This window comes from Numida meleagris, chromosome 22, assembly GCF_002078875.1.
Source record: "Numida meleagris isolate 19003 breed g44 Domestic line chromosome 22, NumMel1.0, whole genome shotgun sequence".
Taxonomy (NCBI): Eukaryota; Metazoa; Chordata; class Aves; order Galliformes; family Numididae; genus Numida; species Numida meleagris.
In genome coordinates, this window is record NC_034430.1 from 5,611,225 (window position 1) to 5,624,141 (window position 12,917).

Here is a 12,917-nt window from a genome sequence, read left to right on the forward strand (position 1 = left end):
GTAGGTTCTGGGGCTCTGCGAGCAGATAGCATGTCCTAGGGCATCAATTTTAATGAACAGCTGTGTAAATGAGATGCAAATTAGGTGTGGCTCCAGGGCTCCCAGCACCTTGCCAACGGAGCCCTGACAAAGGTGGGCACTTCTGGACTCATTGTGTCCTTGTTTCAATCAAAGGAGATCTATTGAGGGCTGGCTGGGGCTGCAGCAGCTGATGTGTGGAGCAGCTGACACTCGCAGCTCCCTGCTATTTTCCTTCTCCTGCCTGCGGGCAGCCCTGGCACTCACCCCACCGGGCCCTGGGTGCACGGGTGCAGTGGGGAAGGAAGGGCCCCGCAGCGGCGCTGGGAGGTGATTGGAGCCCCTCATTGCTCAACACGCTGTGCTTAGGCAAGGCTGTTCCGTGCCAGTAAAGCTTTTGCGCTTAAGGATGGAGGGAGGGAGAATCCCCAGACAGCAATAACTTATGGCACACTTCACTTTAGAAGAGTGGGTCAGATTGCCTGGGCCCCGCAGAGCCCCGCAGCACCCCTGTGCGTGCTCAGACAGGAGCAGCGATGCAGTGAGCGGGGCCATGAGCAGCGTTAGTCATCTCCCCATTCAGATGCTGCTCTAATTCTGCTCCAGGTTCTCCCCACATAACCCTAATTAGCCCTGACTGGGGAGCGGCTGCTGCTCCTGGTGACCCCCAGAGCAGTGGTGGGGTCCTCCTGGGGGGAACCATGGTCCCATGTGGGGTCCTCGGGGGAGGGGTCCGTGGTCCCATACCTCGCAGCCCCCGGTGATATTTTTAACCCTTCTGTGCCCCCAGAGGAATGCTCTGCGGCTCCGGGCAGCTGGGTGGGTCGGGGCGGGAGCGGGGCGCGCGGCGTTGCCTCCTCGTTGAACGCCTTCCAAACCTACTGAAAGCATCTCTGGGCATTATTTTGAGCATCGGCAGCGCACGCAGAAATGCCTCCTCTCTGACAGCTGCTGAGCTGCCTTCAAGGCACCATCTCCTTGTTGGAAAAGCGATGATAAATGTGGGAGCGGGCTCAGGCAGCTGTCCCCACCCCACGGGGTGCGGGGTGCGCAGGCTGCGGTCACAGTGCTGTCACCAATGGGTCTGTGACCAACAGAGCTGCCCGGGTCCCAGCCCGCAGCGCCCGGTGGCATTCGGCACAGTTTGATTACTCTCCTGCTCTGTTCATCCAAACGGAACGTGTCTGCAGCGCGCTGCCTTTTTGTTCTTTCAAATGAATTCATCTCAAAGAAGAGAAGAGCAGACGCGCGCTCGGGGCTCGTCCTGCCCAGCAGCGCTGCCCCTGTGCCCGCTCCTCAAAAAGCAGAGGAGCTTGGACCTCGCGCTGAGTGCGACCTGAGCGGAAGAAGCCGAGAGCTGCCAAGACCAGCCCGTAACAAGGGTTTGCGTTCTCAACTCAACACAGTTCTGCTGTGAGCCGAAGGAGCCTCTCGGGAGTCAGCTTGGGTCACTGTTCTGAACCCACCCACTTGCTCATGCCTTGGTCACTCTGCCAGGGCTCTGCTGGGGGAGATGTACATAGGAATGTCCTCCTGCAGAGGAGGTCCAGCAGCTGGTGGTGGTGTTTCCAGGAGGTGCTGAAAACACGGTGCTCAGACCCAGCTCGGGAGGAGGAGGCAGAGGAGCGAGGATGGGACGTGGCAGCGGGGGCTGCGCTGGGATGAGCCCCGTGGCCAGACCTGCCCAGCACAAATCTTCCCCAGTGGGGCTGGGGGGCGGCTGAGCAGAACGGAGGCTGCGTGGGGAGCAGCTCGGGCTGCATTAGTCACCGCCGCGCCACGGAACAATTGCCAATTCTTCTGCTGGAGGAGTGATTTAAAATGTCTCCCATCCAGAGGATTCTCGGGATGATAATGCACTGACCTCACTTCCGACAGAGCCCTCCATTCACCGCCCCATCCCTCAGCCCTCCCCACTGACCCCCCCCCCCCCCGGGGCTCAGTCCACGTGGGGCAGGATGGCTGCATGGCCGTGCATACATCCAGCCCCAGGGATGGGGATTTGGCATCCCACCTGAGGCACAGGCTCTGCCTCCCACCGCGGTCTCTCTGGGGACGGGCACTGTGGGATGCCGCGTTGTAGGGCAGTGCCTAAATGCTCTGCAGCGTGCGAGCTCCAGGCTCCATCCAGGAGTTACTGAGACCAACACCTGTGAGCGCTGCCTCGCAGGGAGGGCATTACAGTGAAGGTCTTGCACCTCGGTTAAAAAAAAGTCAAACCTGCATCTGCACATCCAAAATGCAGAACATTGCTCCAGGACTCTGTTCCTAAATATTTTCCCCTGGAGGTGCAGACCCCAGCAGCTGGGCTGCTCCCCCAGCCCTGCAAAGGCACCGGTGGATGGATGCGTGGGGGCCGAGCCCCAAAATCAGTTTGAAGGCAGCCTTGAGCCGGGCAGATGGGATTATCCTGGAGCACGCAGCGAGCTCCAGGCTGCCCACGCAGCGCCGCGCACCTTGCAGCACACGGAAACACTGAATCCAGAGATTTGGCAAAAGGAGAGAGTTTAGGAGGAGGAGAGCAACAGCACTGGAAGGGAGATAAAGAAATCCCTCCAAACGTGTGACAAATGCAGCAAAGGCTGTAAAGCACGACTTGCCACCTTCCCGGCACAAATCCCAGCAAAACCCAAACAGCTGCTCACGTGTTCGGCGCCGGGTGCGCTTTGCACTGTCATTGTGGTGCCCAGTGGAGTCCAAACCCACAGCAGGTGAGGATGAGGAGCCCCAAGGATGTAGAAGGTGCTCTTTGGGCTCATGGCGACGTGTCCATCAGAGACTTTGTGCGGTCTCTGTGCTCTCGTGATCGTCACACAAGGCAGCTCCCTCATTTCCAGCTGCTGAGATGCATTAGAAGAAAGCTAAAAATACATTGGTTTCCAAAGCCCGCTTTCCCATGTAAGCAGGGGCTGCGGCAGGATGTAGTGCAGTCGTAAACAGGGTGACATCACCCCGTGACGGGGCAGGCACGCTGGTCCTGTGCTCCAGAGACGGCATCCATATGAGGAAGGCCAGAAACCTGGGGCTGGGGATGCTCCTCCTGCAGCCTTACAAGTCTGGAAGAACCTCTGAGCGGGGAGTTCTTCATCCTGGGCATCGGGGGAACCTCGGGGTGGCTCTGGGGTGACCTGTCCCCTTGTGGTGGGCAGCACCTGTGGGACCGAGCCCCAAACCCCAAGTTACGTTTGGCTCGATGAGGCTCAAGGACGGGGATGCCAATGAAGCCAGAGCCACATCCTGGTGACCCCTCGGCCTCTGCCCATCCCGCTGGCTGTGCTACCAGCTGGGGCTGCGGGGCTGCAAATCTGGAAGCTCTATCAGCCGTTATTTCAGTAACAGAGATCACTGCTGGCAGGGCTCCACATACCAGAGCCGTGCAGACAGCATAAGGACAGAAATTCGGACTGGAGCTCGCGTCCTGCCCTGTCCTCCCATCACACCAACCCAGGTGTGAGCGAAGCCCTCAGCAGCCTTTGGCCCTGTGGCTTCTGTCCCCACCACTGCTGGCAGTGGTGGCCTTTGGTGGCCCCATGGCTTGTCCCCATCTCTGGTGGCAGTGGTGACTCTTGGTGGCTTGTTGCCAGCTCATGGCTTGGGGAACCTGCAGGAGCTCCAGCTCAGCTCTCAGACAGGGCGCAGCAGGTTTCTCATGGGCTTTAGTGCTTGCTGAATATTTCCCAAACAGCTTTAGCAATGGGGGAGATGTGTTAGGGGAAGACTTGGCTTGCTGTCGGCACGTGACTTAGTGAGGAAATGGGAAAAGAATTTCTGGCTGTGAAGCCATCAGCTCCACATCGAGAGCGTTCCTAGGAGTGGAACAAAAAGCCTCCGCACCCGGCCGGGATGCCTGGGATTCCTGCCGGAGGGGCTGCAGCCATAACGGCCCCGGGCCGCTCTGCTGCTGGGCAGCTGCACTGGCACAGCCCAGTATGGCATGGCACAGCCCAGTGTGGCATGGCACGGTGCAGCTGCTGTCACCTGGTGTTGCAGCCTGGGTTAATGACCCGCCTCAAAGTACAGAACTGGGGGTGCTGAGCTGGGCCCCGCTGCTCAAAGGAGGGGTTGGGGGACACAGAGGGGACAGCCCAGGGTGGCAAAGGAGCGGACAGGGGGTGGCCGGGGTCCAGCACCGCTCGGTGCCGGTGGGACAGGGATCTGCTCGCACACCGCTCCCCGTGCAGCACGTCCAGCTCTTTTCCTTGGCTACATTTAATCGTGGAAATAAGAGGTTTCCAAAGATTTCCCATTGTGTGCAAAGAGCTCAGCTGGGAGCTTCAGGCAATTAAACGGGTGTTTCATAACGCTGGAACCCTTCTCCTTTCCTGTCTCCACCTTCGGGGAGGGAGGGCAGGCGCTGGGAGTGCGGCGCTGGAGTGGTTTGACTGTGGTTCACCCTCCCCGCGGAGGAGCTGCTGCTCCTGCAGAACAGAGGAGCCGGGTGCATCGCAGCTGCTGCTTTGGCCTTGGTTGAGTCCCAGTGGTTTGGAGGCAGCAGCACCTGCAGCGCGCCCGAATCATCGGCTCCCAGCCCTCTGTGGCTCCAGTTCCTCAGCTCGGTGGAGTTGCAGCACAGAGCCCTAGGGCCGTTCTGTTGGGGTGCAGGCTCACACCATCCCCTTCTGTGAGCACAGCACCTGCCGTGCTGCTCGGCTCAGCGCGTTGCTGCGTGCAGCCTGAGGGGCTGTTGCCTGGAGATGCGCTGGGGCTGCTCCAAGCTCTCCTGTTTTCTCTCCAAGTCTGTGACTTCGCTCAGCATCACTCCGGAGCAGTGATTCACGCTGCTGCTTCCCCCCCCCCCGCCCCTTCCCGGCTGTGCGGGAGCGCTCGCACGCGGTCCGGGCGCCGAGACCCATATGCGTGGGGGCACGGGCCGATGGGTGGGGGGCAGCCCCGGTGCTCGTCCTGGCGGGGAGTGGGAGCCGAGTGCCGGTGGCATGCACGGCGGCGGCCGACGTCCGCGCGGTTCTTTGTTGCCCGGGATGGCGGCGAAAGAGACTCGGGCCCGGGGATGTGGACAGCCCCTCGCTCAGCCCGACGGGAGCTGTCCGAAACCCGGATGGCTCCGCCGGGATACACCCGCTCCGGGCCCCCTCCGCGGACAAAAGCGGCCGGGGCGCGGGGGGGCCGCCGCCGAGCAGGGCGTTGCTGCTCTTTGTCGGGGGATTCGCGCGCTGCCGCCTCCCCCCGGAGGAGGAGCTCCGTCGGGGCGGGGAAGGGCCGCCCCGGGCCGCCGCGGAGACCCCCCGGGTCCGGGCATGGGGTGCCGGAGCGGAGCCGTGGGGGGGGGGGCTGCGGCGCCCGGGGAGGGAGGGATGGCGGATGGGAGGGAGGGAAAAAGGGAGGGAGGGGGCAGCCGCCCGCCCCGCCCGCGTCGCCGCCCCGCGGCCGCCCCCGCCCCGCCGGCCCTCCTCCCTCCGCCCGCCCTCCGCCGGAGTTGGCAGCGCCGCGGGAGCCCGGCGCTCGCAGCGAGAGAGGAGCGGGGCTGCGGCGTGCGGCGGCCTTTTGTTCCGGCACCGCCAAGTTCGATCTCGGCGTCGGGAGGAAGAGCGGAGCGGAGCGCCGGACCCGCGCCATGCCGCCCGCAGCGCCGGACCCGGGCTGCCCGCGGGGGCGGCTGCACGCCCGGCCCGGCCGCTGAGCACAAAAGGCGGAGGAGAGAGGGGAGCGCGGCCCCGGCTGCAGCCCCAGCGCTGGCCCCGCCGCCCCCGCGCCGCCCCGCGCCCGCCCCGCCGCGCCCCCGCCATGGCCGGGCCGCCCGGCGGGATGGAGCCGCCGCTGCCCGCCGCCGGGCACCGCGAAAGTTAGTGCGAGCCGGGCCGGGAGCTGCGGGACCGGGACGAGGAGGACGAGGAGGAGGAGAAGGACGAGGAGGAAGGCGCCGGCCGCCGCTGCGCCCCGTCCCCCCCGCCGGCTCCAGCGAACTTGGGGGAATTCGCGGCGATCCGTCCCCTTGCCATTTTTGGATGCGTTTTATAGCCGATTTTTTTTTTTTCTTGGGGAGGAAAAAAAAAAGGAAAAGAGAAGACCCGGCGGTGCTCCTCCGCGCAGCAATGGGACAGGGCACGGTGGGGCGAAGGGAGCAACAATGCCATCATGTTTTTGAGACAGGAAGCCTCCGAGTTTGCCCTGAATGAAGAACTTCCTGTGTTTAAACTTGCACGAATATCCGCTGACAAGCTCAGTTCAAATGAAAACACGAGAGTCGGGGGGAGAGGCTAATTTGGAGCAGCTGGACTGCGCGGGACGGCAGCAGGCGGAGGACGCGAGGAGCCGCGCGCTCGGGCTGCGGTACGTGCACGGCCAGGACCTTTGTTACTAAAGAAGGACACGCGGGATAAATTAGCAGCTCCGACACCTCCGCATCTCCTATTGCAAACGGTGGTTGGGAATATTTATCGAAGCTGTCGTACTCGCATGGGTTTTGCTGGCAGATGGCTTTTTGGGGATGAGAGGTGCCGTTCCGCTGCCCGAGACCCGCAGTGGGGCTGTGCGTCGGCCCCGTAGCCCCCGGCCCCATAGCACCGCCTCGCCGGGCCCTGCCGCGGTGTGATGCTCCCTGCGGCGCCGGGCGCGAGGTTGACGGGGAGCTTCTGTCATCCGTAAGGGCGAGAGCATGGGCAAACCACTGAGCAGGCCAGACTGTCTACGGCAGAACCGCACTTGCCTGGGGAAGGGCGAGGAGGAGGACGGCTACATAGAGGACTGCTACGTGCCCCAGCGCTCGATATACGACACGATGAGAATCAATGAGCAAATCGATCAGGGATCGAAGCTTAACCAGCTTTCGAAGAGCACCCTCGGCAAAGGGGACGGCAGCACCATCTCCAGCAATGGGACGCTGGGAGCTGCCAACGTCTTTGAGTCGAGGGCGCCGGAGGCGAAGAAGCTGGACGAGCGAGTCATCTTCGACGCGCTGAAGCTCAGCAGCGATGTCTCCAAGCCGGCGCCGCCTCCACCCCGCAGGCGGCCAAACCCCGAGAGGAAGGAGAACGTGAACCGGCGGTCGTGGAAATCCTTCATGCCGCCCAACTTCACCGAGTTTGCAGAGAGGATGGGGGCCTCGCTCAGCGAGGTGTCGGAAGCGGGTGCCTCCAACCCTTCGCTGCGGGATAAGAGGGACTCTAGTGCTCTGCTGGCTGAGCACGCCGGGCAGCCCGACCGCAGCGAGCCCATGTCCGAGTCGCTCACTTTGGAGCATGTCTCCAAGTCATCTGGCACAGCGGAGGCCATGCAGTTTGCCGCAGACTCCTATGGCAGTGCCGCGGACGAGCGCCAGCCCCTGCTGCCTGCCGGCGATGGCCACGCTCGAGCCACAGACCTGGCCAGGGCTCGCCTGCTGCCCAGCGCCACGTGGCCGCGGGCCAGGAAGAACTTCCCCAAAGCCAACCTCGGCGATGGGCGGCAGGAGACCCTGGAGGCCTCCGAGTCGGACTGCACGGTGGAGAACGTCAACCTCTCCCCATGCCTGAGCGAGGAGCTGCTGGATGCGGGGCTGAATATTCTCATCACCGCCAATCTCAGAGAAAAAACTGAGTCTGAGCTGAGATTTGAGGAGGACGAGCGCTGGGTGATGATGGAGGAGTGGGAGGAGGCGACGCTGTCAGAGAGAGGAAAGGCTGTGCTGGTGGCAGAGGAGAAGAAGAGCTGTTGCTTGGCAGATATTTCTGAAGAAAGGGAACACTTCACCGCTCCTGGGGACAGCTCTGCCCCCAGCCCGGGCACCGCGCGGCCCTGCAGCGCCCAGGGCGGTGCCAGGAGCCCCGCTGCCAGCAGCGCACGCTGCACTGAGGACGTGGCGGTGCAGTGCGAGGCCAAAGACTTTGCTGCGGGTTTGGAGCGCTCGGCCAGCCCCGCCATCCCCGAGCTGTCTGACACAGACTCAGTGCAGATGTTCCTGGAGCTGGAGGAGCAGTGCCTGAATGAGGACGAGGGTGATGGGGCCATCCCTGTCCTCCTGGATGCTCGGTTCTCCCCAGTGGACTCGGAGGGGCTGGATGCAGATTCAGAGAAGCACGCGGGGGCAGCAGTTGAAGCATGTGAGCCTACGGCCCCGTTGGAAGTCAGTGCTTCAGACTCTGCTGTTGTGTCAGATCTGGAGGACTTTGATGTCACCTGCAGCTCACAGGTGCTGAGCACAATGGAGCCGGTGACAGAGCCCTTCTCTGAAAGGGACACTTTGGCCCTCACCCCGACGGACTCAGACGGAGGGACCTCTCCCAGCCCTGTGGCCATGGTGGGGCCAGACTCCAGCCAGCAGCACTCGCTGGCACTGGTAGAGGATGCACCCGACCCACTGGCAGATGTGGGGCCCATGGACTGCATGGTGGCAGTGCTGGTGGCGTCTCCTGAGATGGGTGTGTGTCCAGCCTTCGGCCTTGAGGGAGCTGCTCACCCTGGTGCCCCTGTGGGGTGGGAAGGAGACCACCGAGACTTGTTCATTCCCTCTGGTGAAGTACTGCAGTGCCCCAAGGAGCACTATCCCTGCCCAGTGTCCCCATCCCGGCTGTCCCCCTGCCAGCCCCCAGCTCCTGGCATGGTGGTAGAGGAGCTGGGGTCCCCCCTGCAGTACCACGAGGTCATTGTTGAGGGGACAGACCCATCACACATTTGTCACCTTCTACCTGGAAGGACTGAGCTCACCAGCTACAGTGTCCCAGAACTTTCCGAGGACAAAGCCACAGATTTGGGAAAAGAGAGCGATGGATCTGAGGGCCAAACTTGTCCAGAAGACAAGTATTGTCATGGCAGTCCTCTGCCACCATTCCACACTGGCTCTGCATCAGAGCCAGGCTCTGGAGCTCCACTGCTGCCCTCAGCACCTGCCGAGGAGCACCTGTGGGACGCAGTGTCCTCAGGGCAGGTCCTGGCACTGGACGAGGCTCCTTGCACCGAGGGGTCCCTGATGGAGGCGGCCATCCTGCAGCCAGGAGACCTGGCCCTGCTGTTCACCTGCAGCTGGGAGGAGCGGCCGTGCTGTGCCATGGGGAGCGATGCTGCCACCCCAGAAGGGCTCAGCGTGTCACCCGCTGCTCTCAGTGCTGGTCTGTGGGGCCTGGGGGGGCTTCCAGCTCTGGCTGACCCGGCATTGCTGGGAGACATGGTGGTGCCGGAGCCCTGGGCTCAGGAGGCAGTGCCGGGCTCCAGGGCATTTACCAGGGATGCTGAGGAGCCGTGCACAGAGCACCTGCCCCTGGAGGCTGCCGCTGCGCCCTTGGTGGTGGAAGAGCTTCTGGAGGCCCCACCGCCATTTGCTGATGCCCCCATTGCCTCTGTGCCACCACCGCCAGAGGCCGACCCGCTCCTCCCTGGTGTCGGGGACTTTGGCAGTGGCCCTGTGCCACTGCTCGTGGCCTGGGAGGATGCAGGTGACTCTGCCAGAGTGGAGCAGCTGCCCGGGAAAGCACTGACTTTGGAGGATGAGCCCGTTGCTGAGGGGGCTGCTCTGGATACGGCCTCCACGCTGCCGGGGGCTGAGGGCTGCACACCGGGCCCTGTGGGGCCAGAGCCGGTGCCCGAGGGCTGCCCAGGACCCCCCGCCTCTGCCCCCCGCGCAGAAGGGCCTCCTGCTCCGGCAGATGGATTTGTTCCAGATAATGAGGTATTTGTTGCTCAGGCGCTCGCAGACGGTGTTTCGGGCACAAAAATCGCTTTATGCCGCGGCGGAGGGGAGGGTGTGAGATCGCGGCGCGCCGGATTGCTCGCTGACACGATCTGCGGGGTGCAGCGGCTTCTGCTCAGCTCTCACGGGCCTGGGAGCTGCCCCCTCCAGACTGCAGCTTAACATTGGCAGGCAGAAAGTTTTGGGGGGGAAGCGCCTGTTTTTTTTATAAGCAGAAGACTTTAATGGCTTGATCTTCTAAACTGTTGTCTTAAAAGTTTTTTGGCTTATGAGGGCACGTTGTCCTCACTCAGATGGAATCGCAGCCTGGGCGTGCAGCGGGGTGGGCACCGGCTTTCAGAGAGATGTGTTGGAAGACAGCATCCTGCAAAGCGGTGACAGCAGCGGGTCCTGGGCAGGAAGGGCCTTCTGAAGAGCATGGTGCAGGGGGTCCGGGCTTTGTGGGAAGCAGGCTGAGCCACTTTTGGGGTGGGGTTCACTTCAGCCCACTCCGCTGTGGCTTTGGCATGGAGAGAGCCCGAGGGGTGCGTGCGTGGCAGAGTTCCTGTAAGTGAGCGCTGATTTACCGCTGTCTGGATGAGGAGAAACAGCACTGAGGAACCACCAGGAGTTAGTCAGCACCGAGAGCCCGGTGCAGCAGCAATTAGTCATCTCCTGTGCTCTGCCACCCCTAAGAATGCCCGCAGATGGGCTGGGGAGGCTGCACTGGGAGCAGCGGGCTGCACCCCTGGGGCCTCCGCCTGTACCTCAGGTCACCGACTGTACTGTGACTGTTCTGTACCGACTAGGGTGTGCGGTGCTGCTGGTTGTTAACCCCTTCACCCCCCCACTCTGTGCTACTGGTGCTGCTGGCAGCTCTGGGTCCGTTGCTGCCGGTCCATGCCCACCCTGAAGAGGTGGGGATGGAGCTGGGATGGAGGCGGTCGGCGCAGAGGTGGGAAAAGCAGGAGGCGAGGGATGCTGTGGGAGGTGTTCTGCAAAGTGAGGAGGAGCAGCAGAGCAGCTGTGCATCTGCTCCCCAAGATGTCTGTCCCACCGCTTCGCCCCGTGTGCGTTTCTTGCCATTTTCTGCATGGCAAAGGGTGCACGTTAAATATTTGTTTCGTAGCTGAGTCACACTGAGGTTAATGAACTAAATCGCTGGAATCGTTCACGAGCGAAGAAAAACAAGCGTGTTCCACATGCCGTGATTATCTTAACGATCCTTGTGCAAGGCTGCGCTCCTGGGCTGTGCGTGTTGCGGGTATTTGCTGTCTGACCTTAGGGCTCGCTGCCTCCCTGCCCGGCTGCTGGAGCCCCAGGGGCTGTAGTTGCAGTCAGAGCTCAGGGCCGGGGCTCACACCACTGCAGTCCAGCAGCTGCGTGCCAGACTTATCAGCCCGGTTCTCGCGGGTTTGGCTGCTCTAACAGCCAGCTCCATATATCAACCGTGAGGGGAGAGGTGGCTGGGGAATCGGTGATTTCATGTCATCATTTACTGCTTCTAACCGTAGCGTAATTCTCTCTGAGCAAACAGCTCTGGACAGTGTCTCCCAGCACGCCCTTCGCTTCGTGCCCTGCAGCGCTCGGTCCCTCCCTGCCCTCCGGCTGCTGAGCCCCAGCAGGAGGAGGTGTCTGCGGTGAAAATGGGGACAGGAAATCCAGGCAGCCCCTCTTCCTCAGGCAGAGCTGCATTTTGGTGTGCTGCTTTTCGTGCCTGTGTTCCTTCCGAGATGAAACCATCACCTGGTGCGGAAAGCTGTGCTGCCCACCATTCACCGCTCTGCTGGGAGGGGTTTTGCATTTTAGGCTCTGTTTCCAAGGGCATTTTTAGCTGCCGGCAACGGCCGTGTATTCTTGGGCGCGTAAGGAGGAGGCACAGTGGGGAGAGCAGGCGCGGCTGTCTGCCTGCGGTCCCTGCTGCCTTCCAAAAGAGAAAACATTGCAGCGGGGCCGAGCGCTCTAATCCTTCCCAGTGCTGGCTGCGGGGTGACCTGTGCTCTGTATGAGCTCGTAGTCCAAGGTCCCAGAATAAACAACGAGCGACTGCGCTCCCTTTTTTGGGGATTGTGTTGCAGGCGATGGGGACGCGCGGGGCCGGGACTTGCAGCGGGTCTGGAGCTGCCATGAAGCACTTATCTGCTCCGTGGGACGGGGCTTCCCCGCTGCAGTGGGGTGCTTCGTTTGCCCTCTTCCTCCTTCCCTGTGAAATCTTTTTGTTTTTCAGAGCTTTTTCCCCCAGGATTCCTAGGCAAGACCATGCCAAATAAGTGGTGTGGTAAATGACTAGCACATTAATTGCCTATTGCCTTTGTCTTTCGCAACACAGCTGGCTTCTCAGTGTCTGTAATTTTGTGGTTTACAAATCTTGCGTGGTGCCGGGTCTCCGTTCTCAGCAGCATCCCTGTGAGACCTGCTTTGGTTTTTCCCCAGGAGCGTTGTTTCCGAATCTCATGGCTGGCCGGAGCTGCCGCTCTCATTTCTTCCCCAGTTTGCTTTCTCCCCCTCACTCAGGTGCTTTGAGAAAGGGCATTTCCTACTTCGGAGCGGGGGTGGATGTGAATGGACCCGGGCTGTGCTTCGGAGCGGGTGCCTGGGGATTCCTACTGCTGGATCGAGGCAGAGGAGGCGTTCAGGCAGACTTGCACAACTCTAATAAACTCAGTGCAACACGAGAAGCAGTAGCTCCTGCGCCTTTTCTAGAGGAGAGGGCCTGTTGCATCCCCGGAATGACGGAGGGGTGGGAGAACAGCGTGCGGGTTATAAATAGCTTTTCTCTCCCACCCTTCCCTTGCCCAGCTGTTCCAGAAGGAGCAAGTGGATCCTCTCCAGCTAAAACTGCAGCAAGTGAATGGAGTTGGCCAAGGACTCATCCAAAGCGCCGGGAAAAACTGTGATGTCCAAGGGCTGGAGCATGACATGGAAGAGATCAACACGCGCTGGAACACCCTCAACAAGAAGGTGGGGGCTCGGGGAGGGGCTGGGAGCACAGGGGGCTGCGGGACCGCTGTGCCACGTCCCTGATGGTGCTGGGTGCTGTGCAGGTGGCCCAGAGGATCGCCCAGCTGCAGGAGGCCCTGCTGCGCTGCGGGAAGTTCCAGGACGCCCTGGAGCCCTTGCTGAGCTGGCTGACCGACACCGAGGAGCTCATCTCCAACCAGAAACCTCCCTCTGCCGAGTACAAGGTGGTGAAAGCGCAGATCCAGGAGCAGAAGGTGAGCAGGCACCGGGGCTGGTCGGGCTGTCTTGAAGGTGATGTTTTGGGTCCAGCTGTTACAGCATAGGTGTAGTGGGGACATAC

General features: G+C 61.9%; 1 protein-coding gene across 12 annotated transcripts in view; it reads left to right on the forward strand.

The window, feature by feature from the left end:
• MACF1 (microtubule-actin crosslinking factor 1) overlaps window positions 1-12,917 on the forward strand; it is a 112,038-nt gene that overhangs the window by 70,694 nt on the left and 28,427 nt on the right. For all 12 annotated transcript variants that reach the window (XM_021375386.1, XM_021375384.1, XM_021375390.1 and 9 more), the window contains 2 exons: window positions 12,416-12,577; window positions 12,661-12,831. In XM_021375386.1, coding sequence (XP_021231061.1) covers window positions 12,416-12,577; window positions 12,661-12,831 — 333 coding nt within the window. The remainder of the gene's footprint in view (window positions 1-12,415; window positions 12,578-12,660; window positions 12,832-12,917) is intronic.